The sequence below is a fragment of the Gasterosteus aculeatus genome, chromosome Y (assembly GCF_964276395.1).
Source record: "Gasterosteus aculeatus chromosome Y, fGasAcu3.hap1.1, whole genome shotgun sequence".
Classification (NCBI taxonomy): domain Eukaryota; kingdom Metazoa; phylum Chordata; class Actinopteri; order Perciformes; family Gasterosteidae; genus Gasterosteus; species Gasterosteus aculeatus.
Genome location: NC_135709.1, coordinates 13,304,005 through 13,318,553, shown reverse-complemented (window position 1 = coordinate 13,318,553; position 14,549 = coordinate 13,304,005). Strand labels below are relative to the sequence as shown.

The 14,549-nt window shown below is 41.9% G+C and overlaps 2 protein-coding genes across 3 annotated transcripts in view; one reads left to right on the top strand and one right to left on the bottom strand.

Moving 5' to 3' along the window:
• LOC144391208 (uncharacterized) overlaps positions 1–12,781 on the bottom strand; it is a 32,303-nt gene extending 19,522 nt beyond the window's left edge. The window contains exons 1-2 of the mRNA XM_078097788.1: positions 12,700–12,781; positions 643–736 (exon numbers count right to left, since the gene is read on the bottom strand). Coding sequence (XP_077953914.1) covers positions 643–729 — 87 coding nt within the window. The 5' untranslated portion in view covers positions 730–736; positions 12,700–12,781. The remainder of the gene's footprint in view (positions 1–642; positions 737–12,699) is intronic.
• LOC120812213 (N-terminal EF-hand calcium-binding protein 2-like) overlaps positions 1–14,549 on the top strand; it is a 112,039-nt gene that overhangs the window by 75,785 nt on the left and 21,705 nt on the right. The window contains exon 9 of one of the 2 annotated variants that reach the window (XM_040168024.2): positions 1,154–1,210. The exons of the other annotated variant lie outside the window; for it this stretch is intronic. Within the exon in view, the coding sequence (XP_040023958.1) occupies positions 1,154–1,210 (57 nt within the window). The remainder of the gene's footprint in view (positions 1–1,153; positions 1,211–14,549) is intronic. 2 annotated transcript variants of the gene reach the window in all.

The following is a 14,549-nucleotide window of genomic DNA, read 5'->3' as shown; positions in this document are numbered from 1 at the left end:
AGGGTAGCACACACACACACACAAGATCCGCAGTGGCCGGTGCAAATCATTATTAATTGACATGAAAGTAAAACTTGGATCCGGAACTTTTGTACCGAATAAGATATGAACCAAGGCCATGAACAGAAGTCCTTTGTTTTGAAGCTTCTATGAGATCGAGTCGACCGTCCTCCCTTCTCAGGGCACAGCTGCAAAGCAACATTTTGTATCATGCTGCTCTTTGCACATCAGGGTCAAATACAGGACACTTGAGACACGGCTTTAGCACAAAAATATGTTATAACATATTTTTACCATTACAAGGGACACAGCTTCAATGCGCACATTGTTATTATTGGTACCCTGCTCATACATGTATGCTAACATATTAGCGTTAGTGTTAACAGCTGAGCCACCATCAGTGAATGGAGCTTCAAAAGGATGCAGCCATTACTCATATTAGTTACCAGAGTTCACTTTCTATTGAGTGAACAGTGTCTGTTGTGCACACAGAACCTTCCATTTCAGTTCAGTTGCGACCAGTCTGTCACATTCAACTTAAATCATTTTATCCTAGAAGTTTCTGGTATTTTTTACATTAACAGTTTGCGTGTGTGTGTGTGTGTGTGTGTGTGTGTGTGTGTGTGTGTTAGTTTCCCTTACCTGCTGTGTCGACTCGTTGGCATTCAACTCTCCTTGCTGTTGCCGCGTTGGGTGTTCTTCTCCATTACCAACGCAGAGCCTCTTCATCAGTCACCTCGATGACAGACACAAACGCAGCGCTTACTGGGATTTATTAGAGCACGTGTAAATAACTGTGGAGGAGACAACTACACAATGCTTCACTATCTTCAAAATGCACCATTGGCCTACTTTGTTTTAAAAAATGATTGATTAAAGTTGTATTTTCACCTTTTATAATAACCAAGGAATGGATAAATGTTATGTCGTATTTGCATGCATTTGCCACCTCTCCGTTCCCTCCTCCCACATTGCCTGTTTTCATCTTCGAACCGATATTATGCCCTTCTTTTCATGCCTTCCCTCTGCTCTCATGTCTCGTCTCAACTAATACCTCCACCGTCTGCTCGGGCATTGGCTGCAGTAGTTGATGTCGCTGGTCTTGTTGATTGACACGTTGCAGCTGTTGTTGTTGTTGTGCTTCTCGTTGCAGACTGTCTGGCTTGATCTGCACCAGAGGCTAACAGACACAGATGGTACTACCAGCGCCGTAAGTAGACACCAAAGGCACCAGCATTGTACATTACACTGCCACGCACAGCCCCGGGGGCATCACTTAGTCCTGCCCTTGAAATGCCAACAAGTAGAGCAGCAGCGGCTCAGGCTGTGTTACAAGGCTGGGCCTTTGTGATGTAATTAACACAGGAGCACACCAAAAATAATCCAGGTCTCACCACCTGTCCCATGGGCTCTGGACTTTTGAATGATTTGTTTTCCGTTGTCAACACCTTAGACTGACTACCGTCTTAGTTTAGTCTGTGTAAAAAATAGTGGACCAACCGACCAACATTCGCTTCCCTGGAGCCATTTCTGCTGAGAGTGATAAAAAGTACATATGGCCCCAGATCCGTATCACAAAGAGTTAAAAATCTGATTTTCTTCTGCCTGCAGGAGACCAGCATAATAATCACTTATTGCCCATTTACCCACAGCAGTCGGGCCACTTATGGCTCCCCATTAGCGGCATGCAGTGAGAGAGTGGCTTGACAAAATTGTCCAGTTGTCATGGGCACCGACACCGAAAAGGTTTTCCTAGGAGACTGCTTACATGAACTGATGAACTGACTGCTTACATGCACTGAAGTTGCATGTTGTGACTTAGGATTTTCCTAAAAAAGAACGTCAAAGCAACTCCATAACCTCCCAAAAAGGCTTGTGTGTGAAACCAAGACGACGAGGAGGAGGCAATACTAAAAAAACAGAAAATGAATAAAAGGAACCAATAAAAATAACGGACTTTAAAGTGCTTCATGACGATCCATAACCATTATGTCCTTTTTATTTTTACGTCAGCTTGTCCCAAGACAAACAGTGGCGCCGTGAGGGTTTCCCACCTGCCCTTAATGTTCTGAACTACACCGATGACACAGCCTTTGGGAGATTTCAGGGTTCTGGCTTTAGCCCAAGGACATTTGAACATGGAGTGAATCGCCAATCTTGGGCTACCTCTGAGACGCGGCCGCCCCACTGCAGAATGGAACAGGTAGAATAGGTGGGATTCGAAACACCGATCGCCGATCACCGATCGAAAACTAGCTTGAGTCAATTAGCTCTTCCAGGAAGCGCACACAGACAGCTCCATGCAAATATTACATAACACATGCTCCGTTCATCCGGGCGTCTCCCCTCATATGCTGTCAGCCTGTACACTATCTACCATCCAATCAGGAAATGTCCTTAAAATTCAAAAAAACTGCCTCTTGTTAATCGGGTGCCAATTAATGCTCAAGTGGCCATGTGTGTCATGTTTTTAGTTATTCGCATTTATTGAAGGCACACCTCGGTGATTAATCCCAGACGGTGCTTGCAGGCTGTTGTGCCATCTGTTAAAAGAATATGTTTTTCAAACCAGGAGAAAAGGGTTATTATCTATTTCTAATGTCAAACAAGTTAAAACAAAATACAAAACTACTGAAAAATTTGCTTTGAATTTGCATCATCCGCCTTTCACGGTTGCTTGATCCCCGTGAGCTCACTGTTCCTCGGTAAACTCCCTCTCCTGCTTCTGAACACAGATTACTTTCAACAAGGTCGTGCTTCTCTTCACCTTTACATTGATTCACTCTTCCTCCAACGACTCAATCCGTCTCCCCCGACCTTCCTTTCTTCCCCAGAAAGATTCAAACGTGATTCCCCATCATCTCCTCTCCCTTTAATAATTCCTCGTCTCCACACAAAGACGCCTCGGCGAGTCACCAACCCCTGAAAATCTCCGAATACAGAGATACTTTAAAGCAGCAGTGGTCGCGTTGAATTACCAGGTGAATTTTGTTTGTAGTGGACACTTGACAGCAGCGAGTGGCTGACTGTGGTTTCTGTCATGTAAAGTAGGTAAATCAATCATATGCACTGTATCTTATCAGTCTTTTGATCCTATGGAGGTGTAGCAGATAAAGAGAGAAGAGCAATACAATAAGCATATGAAACATTAAAAAAAGGCGAGAGGTGAGTAGGACAGATGGGAAGATTCAGGGTTATAAAAGTGAAATGAAAGAAATGAAGACGAGGAATCAGAAAAGGCACAAGCAGGTTTCAATTTCTTAGAAGAAATGTTTGTAATACAAACAAATCTGTCAGATAGATGTCATTTCCTTGGGTTTTCATCATGACATGTGGCATCTCTGCGCTGCTGTTTGTCTAAATGAAACACCAAATTAAGACACTCAGAGCAGAGAGAACAATCCCACAGTAACACTTGACTATTTCCTCCTTGCAAAGCTGCAGCCACTGAACTCTTTGTCCCGTGTTTGATCTTCCAGGAGAGATCACATACATGCACTGATGTTCAAAAGCTGACCGACATGTTGTAGACCTCCACGCCAGCACATTTACCTTATTCCACCAAGACTGAGGGGCTACAGCCAACAGAGCAGTTTAGTGAGGCTGTACCTGCTCCCCCTCAAAGTCTCAGCTGTTTGCTGTCCTGAACTCTCCCTTGACATCCGGACAGCAGAAACTAAACCTACCTCACAGTTGCACTGGAGGAAAGTTTAGAGTAATTCAGATGCCTTCGCTCAGGAGCATCAATGTCCTGTGCAAATCCATCTACTGTACCACATATTGTGAAAGTCAGAGCATGGACAACATGAGGGACAAGGGTTCACCCAGTCACGCCAGAACAATCACAGCAACAACCAACCTTGCTGTGGTTAAAATAATGTTGGTCTATAGCACACTAATCATTGGGGTGAAACTTTGTGTAACACTCCCTTAAACACTTTAAGACATATATGTCAAACTCAAGGCCCGCGGGCCATATCCGGCCCGGCATGCAATTATATCTGGCCCGCGAGATCATTGTATATTATTTGTAGCGGCCGTCTGCCACTTCCTGTGTGTGATTGTTGGTACTTTTATTTTAAAATGTAATTAGCATCAGAGTCACGTGGGCAGGTGTGCAGTGGTTTATGAACGAGTGTAGGCATCTAGGCAGAGTGATGGTTGTATGGACATGGGGGTGAGTCGGGAGACGATACTTTTTGTTGACCGTATTCTACAGCGCACTTTATTGCATCGTCGCACAGCATGTATCGCTTCGCCTGCTTGGATGTTTTTTAACTTGACTTTCGGACAATAAAATCAATCAACTTCACAGGAGGAATCTGCGCCTGTTTGGAACGAGTCCACACACCAATCTCCCGTACTTAGACTCACGTGACTCTACCGGATTGTGGTCACCACATTATTGTTACTAATGTCCCGACGATGTGAAGCGCTGATAACAAAAATAAACTACAGATCCCATAATGCAACGCTTCAGCTGCCTTGCCGAGCGCTTTTCGTGGCGTTTCTGGCTGACAAAACCGCACGTCTCAATGCCGTAAACCTCCAGCTCCAGGGACGTGACCGCATGATCACTGACATGTATGACGCAGTGAAGGCATTTCCAGTGAAGCTTATTTTATGGGAGACACAAATGCACCAGTGCAACTTGCCCCACTTTCCCTGTTGCCAAGTAATGCGGCACAACGGACTTTGCTGATAAACTGAGCGCACTGCGCACGGAGTTCGCACGGCGCTTTGGTGATTTTGAGGAACAAAAAAAATGTTTTGAGTTGTTTCGCAACCCATTTGCCGTCGACGTGGAAACTGCACCTGCGCAGATTCAGATGGAGCTGATTGAGCTGCAGTGTGATGGGACACTAAAGACAAAGTACGACACTGTTTAATCACTCCATTCCCGCAGCAATGCCCCAGCTCCGTCTACATGCGGCTCGAACCTTGTGCATGTTTGGTAGCACATATCTGTGTGAGAAGCTGTTCTCAGTGATGAAAACAATACCGCACACAGGAGTCCCCAGTGAGCACAAGACGTAATTTCAACGTTGAAATATGGTTGAAATCGGGTTGAAATGAGGTCTGAACGTCTAAGACCTCATTTCAACGTCTTTTCAACCGGCTAAAAATGGGATAAAACATCAACGTGCCAGAAAACATCAATTTGTTGACAAATGTGTCATGATGTAATGTAAGGTTGAAAGATAGACGATATTAACGTTAAGATTTTCATAATAATTAATGAACTGGTCGGCGAAATTTGGTCTACGCGAAGACGTAATTTCAACGTATTTAATATTTCACTTAAAACGATCGTCTCACTGATGAGCACCTTCAGTCCATCCTGAGAGTCTCCACAACACGGGACCTCACGAAAAACATAAACCAACTTGTTGCCAAAAAAAGATGCAAAGCATCCAGCTCTGATAAAATGGCATAAGAGCAAAGAAAACTGAATGTTTTGCATCGTTATTTGTTATTTCTGAAAAGCACAAATTTTATTTATATTTCCAGGTTTTGTTTTGTTTTGCAGTATGTTCATATTTCTAACTTGTATAATTTTGACAGGAGATATTTTTATGGAGAGTAAAATCATTTGTGATATTTAAAATCTAAGGTTTTTTAATATAAAATGACAAAAGCAAAGAAACTCAAATGTTTTGATTTGTTATTTTAATGTTTACTTAAAGCACAAGCACTGTCACAATTTTTATTTATTTTTTCAGGCGTTCTTTTGCAGCATGTTCATATTTCTAACTTGTATAACTTGTATAATTTTGACTGGATATATTTTTATAGAGAGCAAGATATTTTAAGTTATTTAAAGTTTAAGTTTATTTATTGCAGAATAACATTCCTGTCTGTTTGTATTTATATTTATGTTAAAAGAAACATTTAGTTTTAGTGTGTTCAATAAATGTTTATTCTGTTCGGCCCGCGACCTGAAGTGTGTTTTGAATTTTGGCCCCCTGTGCAATTGAGTTTGACACCCCTGCTTTAAGACATCATGCCAAAGACTAAGAGATGATTCTTTCCAAAATCAGAACAGATCAGCAAACAGATGAATAAAAAGCAATGTGAGGGAAACCAAAGTCAACATTTAAAAATAAGCCTGCCAAGACTAACAAGTGTTGGTGGTGAGAGAGGCTACAGAGGAACATGTAGGCTAAAATAATGTGGGGTTAATTAGTAAGAACGTCTGCATATGATCCTGTAGATACACGCTCTACAACATCAGGAGAATACGTCCCCTTCTCACTCAGAAGGCAGCGCAGGTACTGATTCAGGCTCTTGTCATCTCCCGCCTGGACTACTGCAACTCCCTCCTGGCTGGTCTCCCTGCCACCGCCATTCGACCTCTGCAGCTCATTCAGAATGCAGCAGCTCGACTGGTCTTCAACCTTCCGAAATTCTCCCACACTAATCCACTCCTCCGCTCTCTTCACTGGCTACCGGTGGCCGCCCGCATCCAGTTCAAAACATTGGTGCTCACGTACCGTGCTGTGAATGGATCGGGTCCAGCTTACATCCAGGACATGGTCAAACCCTACATCCCAACCCGCACTCTCCGCTCTGCATCTGCAAAACTACTCGTCCCTCCCTCACTGAGAGCAAAACACTCGACTAGGTCTCGACTCTTCGCTGTCCTTGCGCCGAAATGGTGGAACGAGCTCTCTGAAGACACCAGGACCGCAGAGAGCCTTCACATCTTCCGCCGCAAACTAAAGACACACCTCTTCAGACTCTACCTCGACTAAAGACTAACAAATTGTAGCACTTAAATTGTACTTGTAACGTCACTCATCTATAGCAAATTGTAAATTGGCTTATTTGAGGAAATTGCACTTTCTTGTTTCTTGTTCTCCTGAGTTTGTACCCTATGGTTGAATGCACTTATTGTACGTCGCTTTGGATAAAAGCGTCAGCTAAATGACATGTAATGTAATGTAATGTAATGTAATGGATGGAATATTTAATATATGCGGCGATAAGCTGTAGATAAACGGAAGGTCGGAGGAGTAGCGGAGGTTCACTTTGAGAGTTGGGACGCTCGAAAGAACCGTATGAAAAATAAATCAAGAGACTCTAACTGTGAATATTACCGTATCAGCAGGTCATGCACTCCACAGCAGCTCTCGCTCAGATGGCCATGCTCTTTGAATTTTCCATAAGAGCAACAAAGCTGACTCAGGCAAGGTGAAGACAACGTGTGAATTTATGATACCTGCCATCTTACTTCAACGGTACATTTCAGCCAGCAAAGCGTTGATTCTGTCATTTGGAATTATAACATAAGAATGATTATTTGCTTATTGTTATTCTACCCTGTGATTTTTTTACACATGGATTGTGCTTTTTTCCCATGAAAAATATATATTGTCAAATTTTGAACAGAGGTTTGTTTACAGTAAACACAGCACGCAACATGACAGTTTCCCTCTGCTTCAATGTACTTCAAAGAAACGTTTATTCACCTTCTTGCCGTGAGGTAGCTGAGGAGATTGATTCCACTCTGTATGTAAAGAAATATTAAACCAAAGCCGGCAGTCACCTAACAAAGCTCAAAGTAACTGGAAGGCACTTTACTTCTTCCAAATGTAATTAATGGTTTCCTCTCCTCATGCTCAAGTAAGCTAACTGACGCCCAGCTAGTCTAATACTGACATCAGAGGGGTATCAGAGGGGTATCAGAGAGTATCAGAGGGGTATCAGAGGGGTATCAGAGAGTATCAGAGGGGTATCAGAGGGGTATCAGAGCGGTATCGGAGGGATATCAGAGGGGTATCAGAGGGGTATCAGAGCGGTATCGGAGGGATATCAGAGGGTATTGGAGGGGTATCCGAGGGGTATCAGAGGGGTATCAGAGAGTATCAGAGGGGTATCAGAGGGGTATCGGAGGGGTATCAGAGGGTATCAGAGGGGTATCGGAGGGGTATCAGAGGGTATCAGAGGGGTATCAGAGAGTATCAGAGGGGTATCAGAGGGGTATCAGTGGGGTATCAGAGGGTATCAGAGGGGTATCAGAGGGGTATCAGAGCGGTATCGGAGGGATATCAGAGGGGTATCAGAGGGGTATCAGAGCGGTATCGGAGGGATATCAGAGGGTATTGGAGGGGTATCAGAGGGGTATCAGAGAGTATCAGAGGGGTATCAGAGGGGTATCGGAGGGGTATCAGAGGGTATCAGAGGGGTATCGGAGGGGTATCAGAGGGTATCAGAGGGGTATCAGAGGGGTATCAGAGAGTATCAGAGGGGTATCAGAGGGGTATCATGCTCCTCATTCATGTTCCTCCATTATGCCAAAGACACCACGGATCCATTCGGCTCAGAGCTCCAGCAACCCGAGGACAGTCTCTGATTTGTCAAAATTAAGAAAAATATAGAATAAAACAGGTTTTCATGTGTACAAGCAAAAGGTTTTACAACTGTCAGACCAGGGATATCACTTCTAAAGACATCTATTCGTATTTGAGAACTGTAATAAATATAATATAAACGCTTTACAGCAATATAGAACCTCTTTGAGGATATTCTATCAAAACAAATCTGTTGTATTGTTCCCGGAGGGAGGATGTCTCTCTCCGCCCCCCGCTGAGAGGTCACAGCCGGCCTCCTCTAGCTTTCATTTGGTTTGAAATGCAGGAATACAAGTAAGTTCTTTGTTCTTTGATATTGAAACATCAGTCTGAATTTAGAGGGATCATTTCACAAACTGTTTCACAAAGATTGACAGTGAAGCCTTTTCACACTAAAACCACTGCTGGCACTAGTGTGCCTATTTTGGTGACTCATTGCACAGTATCGTCTTTCAGTACAAAGACTGATGATGAATGTGGCAGTTTGTTTTGGTTAAACCGCTGCACTTATATGTGACCAAATGGACACTTAAAATACTTTGGGAATAGTATCCAGACGTGACAACGCCACTCTCTTTGGAGGGGAGAGACCCTGAATTCAATTATCTTACTGGCCAAAAACCCCATACGAGGTAGATCATAGACAGACAGAGGCTTCTGCGTGTACAGTGCAATATCACTTTTATTTAAACAATAACTTTATAAAACCACATCCAAATAATTTATACTAGTAGTGATTGACCGGGGGCACAATGACACTTCCAACAATAAAAACATTGCACACTGTTAAGAAAGGCTAAAATAAGCAACACTACAAACCAACACACCCAAATACGATTACTGATCCTGGTTAAAAGACACAACACAATAGAAGTGGGGAAGGGGGAAGCAACGGTCATCAAAAAGGCACAATATCAGTGTGTTATTTCTATAAATAGAGGGAGCAAGATGGAGGCACTAGAGCATAATCTAAACTAAAACTATGGTCGGAGAAAAAGAGCAGTGGCTGTCCTGCTGACCACAGTTCAGCCTGAAATTTGTGGATTTAGCCCATGTGAGAAATCAAAAGTATCTTGAGCTTGCTTTGTGATTAAGTATTTATTACTAACTAGAATATAGGAAAAAGATAAAGAATACAGAAATCATCAGCACAAGTCGTAAGCACAGACAGAAGTCAAATGACTACAATTCAGCTGAAAAGGGACAGATGTTCCTTCCCCCAAAAGGAGCAGGAAGATCTGACAAAGCTGATGAGGAGAACAGGAGCTTATATACACTTCAGGGAGGTTTGTGCTGCCTCAGGAGGAGTGTTGGAAAAGTAGCAGATGATGTACACTGAAAAAAGGGGGAAATGGGGGTTGTTCACTTAACAAATGAACAGTTCGTATACATAACACAATTGATTTATGTTCCTCCTCTAAACATATGTAAATCGTGTAGAATTCTTCTAATCTTCAGGGATGTTTAATTTTTAAGTTTCAGTCATGTTATAAAGAAAGGAAGTTGTTATGTTTCATCTGGAAACTCCGCCCATTAGGAGCAGGTTTTTTAAGGGAAAACTTTGTGCGCCATTTCTTCAATCCAGTCGGAGGAATTCATCCGTCTGGACCATAAAAGTCTGGACAGCTCTTCACACGGTAAAGTTAATAACACTGTATCATTTATTAGTCAAAGACAGACGTAGTCGCGTTAGTCGCACAATTTTGACTAAACTGAGGTTTTTATCTGCCAGTATAACATCGAGCAGGAATTAGTCAATGTCAGTCAAAGTTAGCTAACGTTACCACTCGCTACATGGATAGTCAATGGTAATGCTAATGTTGCTACTCGCTAGCGTTAGCTAACGTTATGCTAAAGATAGTCCTGTTCGAGGCATTATTTTCGTCGAGCAGATATTTTTAAATGACTAGCAAAAATGAGCAATGCAAAGGTTAGCTAATGTTTCTACTCGCGTTATGCTAGTGAGGGCAACTTGCTCATGTTTTCTAAATCAAGCTGAGTAAAAGGTAATGTTAAACTGCTCGGTTATACCAGCATGGGAGTTTTTCGCGCGTCATTGACTTAGGCCCTGTCCACACGAACACGGGTATTTTTATAACAGTGACTTTTTTTACGCGGTTCGGCCTTCAGTCCACACGAAAAGGCAGTTTCAGGGCACAGAAACCGAACATTTTTGAAAACTCCGGCCAGGGTGAGCATTTTCAGAAACGACGGTTGCAGTGTTGTGTGGACAGTATAACCGTTTTTTGCCTTGCGACGTCAGAGTGTACGCCTTTATCCGCTGTGTTTGATGTCAGAATGTGCGCCGCTAACTGCTTTGTTGACAATTCTGTGCAATGGCGGATGTAGCCCAAATCGTGCTTATAATAAGCTGTGCCGCTAACAGGGCTTCTAACATGTATACTAATACATGATCAGTTATATCACTATGCTGCCATGTTGTTTTGCCTAATGTATGCCTTGAACCTCAACTACCCTCCTGAACTTAAGTACTCGTTCGAAGTGCTCCAGAAGGTTGTGATGGAGCTGGACGGCAAGACACTGTCAAAGAAAGCTCCGGCTCTCAAAAACAGACTCCATCAGTGAACTGTTGCCATTTGATGGCAAAATGGATACAACCGTTTCACCATCTTGTTTTGGAATATGGACCATTGCTGCTTTTTCAGTAGGATTATTGGAACCAGTCACCTGCATGTTCTGTGATGGGCCGCTACCAAGTGTAGTGTATTTTTTTTTCTTTTTTTTTCTCAGGGTCATGTGCCTTTTTCATTTAAGTGTCAGCATTTGTCAGATGTGTTTAATAGACCTCCAACCGTTTACCCTATTTTCAAATTTGGAGGTGATTTTTGGATTTTGCACATTCTTAACTGACTTATAGTAGTGGTGGGAAAGCAAGCCATAACTCTTAATTGTATTACTTTATTTTCAAAACCAAATGTACTTTTCAAGCACAAGATCTACATTTGCCAGGACAATAATGGTTCTTACATGTGTCCTTTTGTTAAGAAATTGTAAATGTAATGTTTTTTGCACATATTTTGCACGACATTCCTGCAATAGCCTGGCTGTATAGTATTCTCTTGATGCTGGTTTGATGTAACTCAGAAGGTGTTTTAAGGACCAAAATAATGTTGCCTCAGGTTGTAGCAGTCATGAATGTTTGGTACACACTCTTGATAACTTGCATACCAAGTGTTTCTTGTGAAAGAAAAAGGTGCTTTGTTCTAATATGAGATTTGTTTGTGAATGTGTGCATGTGTTTGTGTATACATGAATCTATTGTTCTATGACAATACAGTTGTAAACTAAACGTTTTTGTTTTGCCTTATTTATTTTAAAAATGTTAAAGGAGTAAATTCTGTAGGTAAGAGATTAGTAGAAATCGCCATACAGAAATAATTTTAGCATGTAGAATTTATACAGAAAAGTATCCAGGATCATTATCAGACTAACTTGAGCAGGAAGCAGGAAGTTAATTTAACAGAACAACATTGCATATACTTTACATAAAAATCTCATGTTGCTTCAATAGGTGAGAATTGAATACACTTAACATAAAAGGGACATTTTAAAGTCACATTAAAATCTCATGTTGCTTCAATAGGTGAGAATTGAATACACTTAACATAAAAGGGACATTTTAAAGTCACATTAAAATCTCATGTTGCTTCAATAGGTGAGAATTGAATACACTTAACATGAAAGGGACATTTTAAAGTAACACAAAAAAAATAAGTTGGGTTATCAGAGTAATTTAATACAATTAACATTAATAAAGTATTTTGAATTTACATGAGAAAATCATGTTTGTTTTACAAATAAAAATTAAGTATATTAAATAGAAATGAATCATTTTGACTAAACATGAATATAATATGTGCAACCGATGTACATATTTTTTTCATGTAAATTCAAAAGACTTTTTTTTTCAGTGTAGGGGTGACCCTGTGACCCTCCCTTTATAGACCCAGACAATCAACAACATCTAAAAGGTCAGTCAGGGCACGTATGATTTCATCTGTGTCTTATCTCACCCTGGACTGCCTTAAGTCACCAGCTCACATCAAAGGTCGCATTCCTGAGAGCCTCACCCCACGCAGGCTCAACAATTTTCCCCCAACAATGTACAAAACAGCCATTAATCACCAAGTACCCATCATCCTTTTCATTACAAAATGAATAATGTGCTTGCAAGCCCAACTTCCTAACTCCTTGGCCCAATGCACCTGTGCACCAACAGGTAGGACCCTGGGCTCACCAGGTCTGGTTCAGGTCTGACCTTCTACCATAGAAAAGAACATTATATTCATTTCCCCATGATGTAGATTAAAATTGCACAACCTACCTCCTTACTATAGTTTGCTCACCCACACGATACTGGCGAGCAAAAAGCCAAGCAACCCAGACTTCAGCACATGCCGGACAATGAGAACAAACGAGTTGCTCACCTCTCACGGGATCTCCTTTATATGGAGAGGCTCTCCTTGAGTTTAAGCCTCCCGCTCTATGCTGAGGCTCCCAGGTCCTAAGGTCCCACCCCTCACATATACTAAAATACTTGCTGAGACACTCATGATTTATCTACTGCTGAGTAGTTCCCAAACAAATTCTCTTTCTTCGTCTCTTTGAATGACTTCAGAGTTGCTTGACAATAAGAAAAAAAAATAGAAAGATGCAAATAGTAGAATGCAGATGTCCACCAGGTGTTTCTGCAATGACCACATCTGTATTGTGTAATTGCTTGAACAGAACGGTCAACTGATTTTTTTCCAGCAGTCCTGTTTGGTAACAGTCAAAAGAAACATTCTAACGACACAATTCTCTGTAATTATTCCTTCCAGGCCAGTTGGTTAGAAGAGATCTGGATCTTTTCAGTGTCTCTTATCTCGGTGGCACATGGTCCCTAAATAGCCTCAATCCCTGGGTGACTGTTTGAGTTCTTGCCGCTGGATATTGTCTCTGTAAATTCAATAACTGCTTTGCTGTGCTTTAATCAACCACAACGCCTTCTCTGCACTGCAGTCACATGTTTAGTCCACTGGAGCTGGGAAAACTGACAGCTTGCTAGGTGTGTGTGTGTGTGTGTGTGTGTGTGTGTGTGTGTGTGTGTGTGTGTGTGTGTGTGTGTGTGTGTGTGTATATGTGTGGGGAGGTGGGCTCTCTTTTTTCACTCTATATATATTGTATTATATTTTTAACTTTGCCTTTATTGCCTTCCCTCTCTCTTTTATTTCATTGACCGTTAGACTCGTATCCAACTGACCACTTCATTTCTTTTCCTATTTAATTTATTTTTTCCAATTGAAGCCAAGTTGGTATTCTTCGTGCTACAACAACCTTTATGCTATGATCAAGATCGATTAATAAAGCAAAACGGTAGGCTCTCTTTGGATAACCAGCAAGAATTCATCTAAAAGACTCTGCTGAATGCAGCAGAAGGTCAGAGGGAATAAAAAAACAGCAAGACAACAAAACAACTTAGTGCTCCAGAGGAGGAGGAGAAAGGATTAAACCTTGAACATGCACCGAAATAAACAACACAAAGGCAGCTATTTTTGTTGAATTGGTGCCTTTAATCAGCCAATGGAATCACGGCACATTTTAAGACCACAGTGAGGCACTGTCTAACTTGAGCATCAGTCCAAACTTCAGTTTCATGCTTAGAAGCTTGTGTTTTGGGGTCGTTGCTCCAGGAAACAGCTTCCATGTTGTTCGCACTGACCTAAACAAACCGAAGCTACAGGAGTAAAGTCAAACATATCGCTGAGCTCCTGCTACTCGCTGAGAGAAGCTTCAAACCGAGAATGCTCCACGCATCTCAAGATGTCAACATTGACTTGAGCAACAATTTGGACAGATGGGAAAAGAAGGAGCAGAATGAACGTATTGATGTTGGGAGGAATTCAAGAGCATAGGGGAACAAAGTAACTCCGGGATAAGAAAGTGAATTGTGATATGTTAAATACATGCAGTCGTTCTAAAGAAACCTCCAGTTGCTATGCCTCTACTTGCAGGTCATTATGGTACAGAAAGTAGCTCATTGTGTCTGAAAGAATACACAATGGGTTATGAAGCAACTGTGGGGCAGAAAGAGCTTCACAGAGCAGCGAGTAGCTTTGGTGAGCAGCTCTACAGGCTGGTTGCGTCAGTGGATCTGGCAGAGATCAGATGTACTGTATGTGTGTCAGAGTGTGA